General features: G+C 43.4%; 1 protein-coding gene across 1 annotated transcript; it reads left to right on the plus strand.

Moving 5' to 3' along the window:
* The first annotated feature begins 5768 nt into the window (after positions 1 to 5768).
* On the plus strand, positions 5769 to 7880 carry LOC113342498. The gene is made up of 4 exons (XM_026587030.1): positions 5769 to 5858; positions 6912 to 6996; positions 7114 to 7287; positions 7633 to 7880. The coding sequence occupies exons 1-4, from the start codon at positions 5769 to 5771 to the stop codon at positions 7878 to 7880; spliced, it is 597 nt and encodes a 198-aa protein (XP_026442815.1).
* The last annotated feature ends 1777 nt before the right edge of the window (positions 7881 to 9657 follow it).

The raw sequence follows: 9657 nt of genomic DNA on the forward strand, positions 1-9657 counted from the left end.
AAGTCCGGCCGAGAAAAATTATACAAGGATGGAACAAATGATTCTAGCGCTAGATTTCGCCACCTTGAAGCTAAGAACGTATTTCCAAGACCATCGGATCCGCGTGCTCATAAAATCACCTATTTAGGCGGTACTGGACAATGCAGGACGATCTGGAAGGATCTTCAAATAGGGGGCGCAAATTAAACAGTTCAATGTTTTCTACGAAATGAAGACAGCAATGAAGGCACAAGTAGTGACAGATTTATTGGCAGATTTTCCACTAAGCGACGAAGATGAGGTCGAGGACATACCCGAAATGTAAGAAGATCGAGAAGACCCGGCCGACTTACTCTAAGCAAGTAGCCCATCACGTTGGGAAGTATTCGTCGATGGAGCGTCGAATAAAGATGGATCGGTACTTGGGATAGTCTTTACCACACCAAAGAGACGACAAATGGTTCATTCATTTAGATTGGAATTTAAGGCGACAAACAACGTCACCGAGTACGAAGCTGCGATTCACTCCCTGAGATTAATCGTCGAGATGGGCCTACAAGATGTAAGACTAACTAGTGACTCGCAGTTGGTGATCCGACAAATCACAGGAAAATACGCCATCCACGACCCGATTTTGCAGAAGTACTGAGAGCTCGCCCAATTCTATATCGACCAGATCCCCAACATCAAATTTCGCCACATATGCAGAAAAGATAATCGACACTCGGACGCATTGGCATATATTGCGTCCCAGCTCACAGACCCAAGTGTGGAGGGTATTCGTGTCATGAGACTCCTCGCCCCATCTATACCAGAGATACCCGAGGTGCACGTCGACGTGGATATCAACACGGCCGACAAATATCCGGACGGATATTGGAGAAAGCCGATTCATTCTTACTTGGAGACAGGCGAGTTACCCAAGGGGCGACCCGAGATCAACAAAGTAAAAAGCAAATCGGCCGCTTACGAGCTAAGAGACATAATCTTATACAGGAAATCATACCTGGGACCACTCTTAAGATGCTTAAGTAAGGAAGAAGGCCAGAAAATCTTGAATGAAATACACTATGGAGCAGCCGGAAATCACAGCTCGGGACGAAGTCTATCAGCGAGAGAGAAAGCGATGGGATACTTCTCGTTGTATATGAACGATGATGCAAAAAAAATGGCGCAAGCTTGCGAAGAATGCCAGCGGTTTGGTAAGAAGTTACATGCACCTTCAGTAACTCTAAACTCGGCAGCAAGCCCCTAGCCCTTCGCAAAGTGGGGGATCGACATCGTGGTACCATTATATGTGGGATCGGGGCAAAGAAAATACTTAATAGTAGCGACGGATTACTTCACTAAATGGGTGGAGGCGGCACCACTGAGACATATCTGTGACAAGGACGTCTTCAGGTTCATTTTGGAGCACATCATATGTCGTTCCGGAGTACCGGCGGCCATCGTCTCGGATAATGGAAAACATCTCCAGGGAGAAAACATCGACCTACTATTTAACACCTACAACATCAGAAAAAGCAAGGCTATCCCCATATACCCTCAAAGTAATGGGAAGGCCGAGATCACAAACAAAACTATCGCCGAAAATATAAAGAAAACATTAGATGGAGAATACGGTAATTGGTGCGAAGAACTCTACAATGTTTTATGGGCCTATCGAACCACTAGAATGGAAGCAACAAGGCTATCACCTTTCATGCTAACCTATGGAACCGAAGCGATACTACCAATTGAAGCAATGATACCCACCACAAGAACTGAAGCCTGGAGGCGAAACATATCGGTAGATCTAATATTGTCCAAGCTCGATGACTTGGAGGAAACAAGGGAAATGGCGTTGCAAAAAATGGAGAATTACCAAAGAAGATTACAACGACAATACGACAATCGAGTTCGACCAACAGAGTTTCAACCGGGTCAATTATTGTTAAAATATCTAGACGATTGGGAACGTTACAAAAAGGGCGGTAAACTAGAGGCAAGGTGGGGAGGACCATACACACTCGTGTCTAAAGCTGGCGAGGGAGCTTATCGATTACTCAAACCAGACGGCAAACCCGAGTTAAAACCGTGGAACGCTCAACATCTGAAACTCTATTACCCATGAGGGGTTCGAGGGAAACAGGTAAACATACTTGTCATTCATTTCTTTAAAACCGCGAGGGGTAAGAAATATGACATGAGCGACCAATGGTCATTCGTACTCGGGGCAACGCCAATGAGGAAGTGCTGAGGTGACTTACACTCGAATGGTCATTCGTACTCGGGGCAAATCCAGTGAGGAAGTGCCGAGGTGACTTACACTCGAATGGTCATTCGTACTTGGGGCAAAGCCAGTGTGGAAGTGCCGAGGTGACTTACAGTCGACTGGTTATTCGATACTCGGGGCGGTGGCAGTGTGCAAGTGCCGAGGTATCCTAAGGGTACTGGTGTGTGGAAGCCAGATACCAAAAGTTGTTAAGATACGATTTCTTCTCAGCTAGGTAACCTACTTACTTCTGAAAGGTTACCCCCATCGCAGGTGGTCGTGACCACTTTCCCGAGTTGGTTGGTCGATAACCACTCGGGATTATTGAGCCTAGAACTAGGACGACTATAACCCTTCCACGGAATCTAAAAGTTAGTGATGAGATACCTCGGCTGGGACATGGCATCGGGCCCGATGACCCTCCTTATTGAGTGTGTTCGACAGAAAAGGAACTAATAACCCATACATGTGACATAAAATGCAGGTGCGTAACATAAACAACAAGATAAGTCTGAAATTGTCAAGATAATTGTCAACACAATAGAAAAGGAAAAACAAGCTTGGCGACGCAGCACCCCATTTAAAGAAATTGTTCAAAGAAGCATCGGACAAGTGTTCAAACGAATTACAACCCGCAACAAAGGGAAAATTAGTGGCGCTACACAACAAAAGGCGTGATCAACTCCTGGGTGGAACAACATCAGTCCCTCCCTTCCTCTGAGAAACCTCGCGGCGCTTTTGCGCGATGTACTCGTTTACACCGGCCTTGATCGCCTCAGCAAGCTCGCTCTGATGAGTGTTTCTCTCGTCCACAATCTGCTGAGAAAGCTGCTCGGACCTCGACTCGGCGGTTTGGAGCTTAACCTTCATCTCGCCTTCAGCCTTCTTCCACTGCTCCACCTCCTGCCCGAGGTTGTGCACATATCGCTCCATATCCTTAGCACGACCTTGCTCGGCTGCAACAAAACATTATAAGCATGTTAAACACGGAATATAGCAGAACACGGAGTAAAAACAACAAATTAACTCGGTCTTAAGGCTACCCCAGCATGCACTCCAAAGACCTGATAGGGTTGACAACACAGATTCTAACGACTCCACGTACTTGGATAACTCATCCTCGGCCTTAGAAAGCTTCAAAGTTAACTCATTATAGTATTGTTCATTGAATTCATTCGAAGGGCAATATTTCTTGTGATCGCTCCACTCGGCCCTCTGACGATTACAGGACAATTGTAGCATCGATAACTGGGCTTGGGTCCACTCTGGGTCACTTGACAGATTATCGAAACCCTTGGTCCTTTCAAGAAGATCTCGGTTGGACTGTTCGGCCACAACTTTTTCCCTCAAAATTCGTCGCCGATCTTCATGAAGATCTCGATTTTGAAGCCTAAGGGAACCATTTTGACTCTCCATATTATCGGCTAGTAACGTTTTATCACCAGCAAGTCTTTGAAACATGCCCAAGCGAGCCCGTAAGTTATCTATCTTCCCATCCTTATTGGAAATTCGTTGTCAAAAATTCTCCACATGATCTTTCTCGATATCCCATTTTATCTTCATAAGCCTATACTCCGAAGAAGCGTCTATATCTATACTAGATATTTCGGCTAGAAGAACAATAATTGACTCAGGATATTGGTACGAAGAACCCAATTAACACAACTATGTAAACAATATACCTTGTGCATCGGCGAGTTTGATCTCTAGATCACGAGATCGTTCCCTCTCTTGCTGAAGAGCAGCCTCCAACTTCCTAATCTTTTGGCGGCGGAGTGCAACCTCCAACCTCGACTGATTCAACGCCTATAAATTCCATCTCAAGACGAGATTAGTAAGGCCCGATAACATAAAAAGGAAGAGATCAAACAAACCACTTACCAAATTATCAAAGACCGGAGTAATGTCATGATACAGGGGCACGACAGCAATCATCTGCTCATCAGTATAGGAGCCGAACTCCTCCGAGTGTAATGCGCCAAGAGAATCACACATAGGGCCCGATATGGTAAAGGATGTCTGAATACCCAAGGGAAACCCAACATCCTTCTGGGGCAGCTTTTGGAGCGATGTTTGGGTCGGCCCCTGAGCTCCAGGCTACACGATAGGAGTCACAATAGCAGTTTCCACAAGAACCTCCCCTTACTTCAGACCACCAGCATCCTCATCAAACAGCTGATCGTTCCCGAATATATTGTCCTCATCATCTAGATCATGGATATCGATCACAACGTCCGAGGTTTTCATCAACACTCCCTTCGCCGCCACCTTCCCCCGAGGAGGATTACGCCTTGGAACCAAACCTTCACAGTATCGGACCCTCCAACATCTTCATCCTCGCGCCTAGGGAGTTTCTGCACAAGGTTCAGCGTCAGAACACGTGAAGGAAAAAAACAGGGGCAAGTACATGTACTTAGGATAAAAGCTATATGTTTGTTACCTCCCCTGGTCTTCCTCGACCCTTGTGCCAGCGCTCCTCTTCTTGGAAATAGAAGCCGATTTAGTAGACTCGCTCTGAGGCTTAGCCTGCGACAATAAAATAATCAATACACTAAGCCGATACAGCAGAAATCAAAGAAAGTGGAAAGAAAGCAACATACCTTATCATCGTTAATCACCCAGAATGGATAAGGCTCTGCAGGAAATTGAGGATGAGGAAAGCTACCATGCAAAATATATTCGCGAACAAGAAGTGGAACTCGGTCCCAGTATGGGTCATTGGTGTGGCGACCACGCTTGCTGGAACCTTTACCAAGGGGATCAACATCAATCTGTCAACACCCTCGGGTATAGATTTCTGACGGTGAGGGCTAGCAACAAAACCAGCAAGGTCGCCGTTGGTAGCTGTCCCGCTCCGGTAGTTCACGATAAAATTGGCAGAAGTGTAATCGGGAGCGTCTTCAGGCTTATAGGTCGACCAATCAGCCGTAGATCCGCGACCCTCGCCTCGGTCTCTCCACTCATTCATCAGATGAAAAGTGTTGACATTCCAGTGAGTCAAGGCCCGATACGGACGAAGCTGCGACAATACCTCATAGTAGAAAGGGTTGGCAGGGTTGTCTAGAGGAAAGAGAAGGCCAAGTTCCAACTTCCCACGAGTGACGATGACCGCCTCGGACGACTGCTCATGCTTATCGACATCGGTCTTCTTCAACACACCCGTTTGGCCCGAGACTAGGGTCACTTCATAGTTTTGAAGACCGAAGTCTTTGGAGACTCTCTTATCATCCCTACATGAAAAAGAGGAAGAATCATCAGGACAAAGGGAATTTATAGCACGATAATCGTGATGGGAAGGACTATCAATCAAAAATAGGGAATCAAGAGAAACAGCGTCGCCATCGGAGAAGGTATCACTCACACACCTTTTTCAGTCATTGACGGAGAGGAAGTAGCCATGGCAGAAAGCGAACAGAGAGATACGAACGTTGGTGAAGAGAGAAGCAAAAGGAAAAACTAACCACGACTGTCCCAAACCTCACCAACAAAAACAGCAAAGCCGAAGACGGAGAAGATAAGGGAATCACCGGAATTAATGGCGTCGGTAAAGTGGGAGGAAAATAAAAAAGAAGAACAACACTTGGTTTCTCTGAAAAATGGCGAGCAAAGGAAAGAGAACATGAAGGTAGGTATTTATAGGGTGCAGCGCCTCAACCGACAACAACGGTTACAAGTCATAAAGGAGAATTAGTGGGAGACTGCATGGCGGAATTCTCGACATTCTCGAGGACGTGGGAAGGTGGAGCGATTTTCTTCCCCTCGTGCCAAGCACACGAGCGAAAGAAGGGCATAAATGTAGGTGTATCTAATCCACAGGGCTAGGTGGCAAGATCATAAGCTGTGATACACCAAAGAACAAAGAGCGGCGAAGCACAAGATAGAACCAAACGGCGCAAAGAGCGAGGTATCACGTGGGTCGTACGTGATGGCCCAATAGTTGTCGGATGTGACGTGACCCTTATCCTCTGACAGGTCGGGCGAACAACCAGAAAGCACTCGGTCAGACGAAGGAAGATGGTCAAACAAAGGAACGAGAAGAAAGAAGGGCGACATCGTGTTAACCATACGATTAAGACTGGGCCTCGGGTGAAGAACTATCGGTCAAACCAGAATGTCGGGCGAGCAGTGAAGGTCCGATAGGGAACAACTAAATTGATGTAACGTGACCAATATTGTAATTTTGTTGTATGTCGACCTTGGCCTATAAATATAAGGGCAGGTCGAGAGAGAGAGGCAGGTTAAAAAGGGAGATAGAGAGAGGACACTACATTGGAGAGTTTGAGAGTTACACCATTTGAGAAAGAGAGTTTGAGAGTTGCACCGTTTGAGAAGGAGAGAACACCTTGTAATCAAAAAAAAGAAATAATAACATTCATCCTTTCACCCCATGGACGTAGGTAATCATACCGAACCACGTTATCTTTGTGTCTATGTTTGTTGAACATCCTGACTTAGTTTTAACTCGTTTTCTATACCATTGGATGTAGTGTGTGGTTTTATGCAACTACAGTTGGAATAAAGGAACAGAGGGAATTCGCAACGGGAGCTTGCTCGATTAAGGCCCATTTGATTACCTTATATAAATATATATTCTTCTATTAAGGCCGATTAAGCGTCTTGAAGTTGAAGGAGTCACAAGGGTGATGGATTTATTCCGTTTTTCTGAGTTTTGTTTCAGAAGATGAAGATGTCTCTGTTAAGTCTGCCTGAAGAGATGCAAGTTGAGATTTTAATCAAACTACCAGTCAATTCCATCTTAGCATGTAGGCGTGTATGTAAAAATTGGTTTACTCTAACCTCTAACCCTAAATTTGTCAAGAATCACCTTAATCTCAAAAATCTTAGGCTCATGCTTAGTCATATCTATCGGTCTTACTCAGATACCAAACCTGCAATAACTTCCATAGATTATGCTTCAATACTGACATTATCATTAGCAGGTGATGATAAACGTGAGCGAGTTATTCGTATAGATCACCCCATTAACCCGTTTGTACAAGAGGATATTAGTTGCCTTCAAATATTGGGTTCTTCCAATGGCTTGATTTGCTTGGGTATTTTAACGAGTAATCGCTATTCCAGAAATATTTACATTTGGGATTCTTCTACGAGAGAATACAAAACACTTCCAGACTGTAATTCTTCAAGTTTTTCAAGTTTGGATGATGATAACTGGTGCAGAGTCAAATATGGAGCTCTCCATTGGTTAAGCTTTACAACCGCTTCCGAAGGAACATCTTCTGAGTTTATAGTATCTTTTGAAATTAGCAGTGAGACACTAGTGCATTTGCTTCTTCCGGAGAAAATTACAAAAGGATGGGACGAAAAGCAAAATAAATGTGTGCGAGTGCTCGGAGGCTGCATTTGTTTATGTATTGGTATTCAATATTGACCAACAGATATCTGGGTCATGCAAGATGACGGAGTACAGAATTCTTGGATTAAGCGGTTTACCATTAGCCCACCAGGACTACAGCATCAGCATGTCAGTTATTTTTCCAAAGAGCCAATTTGGTCTTTCGAAAATGGTGAGATTCTACTGGATGCTACCAGCAATTTAGCTGTATATGACCCGAAAATGGAAAAATTAGAACGGCACTCCCAGAAAGTTATATCTACACGACCTGGGAACGAGTGTTTTATGTGAGAGCCTAGTTTCAGTTAAATCAGGTACTTTCGTAGAGAATGAGAATAACAATTGACTCAATGGTATCATGATGCTATTTTAAGTATAGGTTTGAAATTGCATTTTTTGTTTATTACAAAGAAGAAGAGAGGCACCACTTCTGTATTGAGGGAAATTTAAGACCAATATTTGATGTCAGGTCGCAAATTTACAATCATGAAAGAATGTATGTAAACTTAAAATGTAACAAGGGTTGAGTGCATAAATTTTAGCATCAGTTTTAGTGTTTGACGGCTGACAGATTATACAAAGAGATCCCAAATCTGCTAATGAATCTGAATCAAAATGTTGGTCCTTCAGCTAACCATTCCTGATCGGGAATGCCTTGAACCTGTGACTTCAGATCTCAATGACTTTGACATGGATAGAAGATAACTAGATAAGAGCGCTTTGTTGTCACATTATGGGATCAATGCTCCGAATCAGGTTGGAAGACGTTGAACCCTAAACCCTGATTTATGTCAAACTGATGCTAAAGAGATCAGTCCACATGCATGGTGTGACTACTAATACAGACATTGGTACTGCTCATTCAGAACCCGATGTTTGTGATACCCTAGATACATAAGTTTATATCTCGGACTAGCAAATGATCCGCACCAAAATTAGCAGAGGCATGCAGAGATATCACTCATTCTCCACCACGAATAACCCAGGTTGGATAGATCATACTAATTTCAGCTACGGCGCCAACAAGCAAGATTCAGCTCTCAATACTAATTTCAATCACCAAGACAACAATGTGATTCCAGTTCTTGCATCTTAAAGTGATCTTCAGCTTCCCAACTGAACCCTGATTTCTTTTTTATGGCTGAAGCAAGTGATAAACGATTATCATTATAAAGCGAGTCATACCAGGGTTTTGAGACGACACCGCATTCTAACAGTGTCCGAACTGAAACGTTGGTTTTCGTGAGAAAGTTGTGTTCCTATAATACTCTATGTTTATTTATTTTTTGCTTAATCGATTTCGCAGTAAAACCAAAAAGATTCAAAAGTTTATACAAAAAGGTTCCTAATACTCCAAAATAAAATAATCAGGAAGGTACTATTTTCTTCTGTATGCTCTTTTCGCCTTCTGCACTTCTGTAGTTGGTGTTGTGATAATGATGATGGACATGGTTTTGCTTTTATCACCACAACTACTCAACTTTTTTTTGGGGTAACATAATAAATAAAAAACTGATGCTGCTAGCTGCTAATGCTAATTAATTGGTGGTACTGGTGTATATATGAATTGGTGGCTGGATAATCACAAAATAAACATCTGCGTACTGTAGTACACTTATATTCTGCACCCAGAACAAATAATGAGTCCTTCTAACAAAATCATATAAATTTACTAAAGCCTAATTGGCAAACACACCATAATCACCATGACTTCTCCTAGATATCGCAACTACAGCGTTAGGCCACAAAATAGCTTTCTTGTAAGTAAAAGGGAAACGGCTGGTCAAACAAACAAACAGCATATCCCTCTACGAACGACAAAGTTCCACCAGAGTTTTAGACTTGATGGGCTATTATGTATGTTCGATCACAGTCTCTTTAGGAAATGTGTTTACAAGGATTACTAAATCGAATCCTAGTCAAATCAAGATTTAGGAGGTTTCTCCTAATTCAGCAAGTCTTTGAACGCATATAAATACTAACCCCATTCTCTCGCAATAACACATTACCAGCAGTATTTTGTTGCCTTTTAAGTGTTTGCCTATTGGTTTTTTCGCTGTTATTCGAC

The sequence above is a fragment of the Papaver somniferum genome, unplaced genomic scaffold (assembly GCF_003573695.1).
Source record: "Papaver somniferum cultivar HN1 unplaced genomic scaffold, ASM357369v1 unplaced-scaffold_42, whole genome shotgun sequence".
Classification (NCBI taxonomy): domain Eukaryota; kingdom Viridiplantae; phylum Streptophyta; class Magnoliopsida; order Ranunculales; family Papaveraceae; genus Papaver; species Papaver somniferum.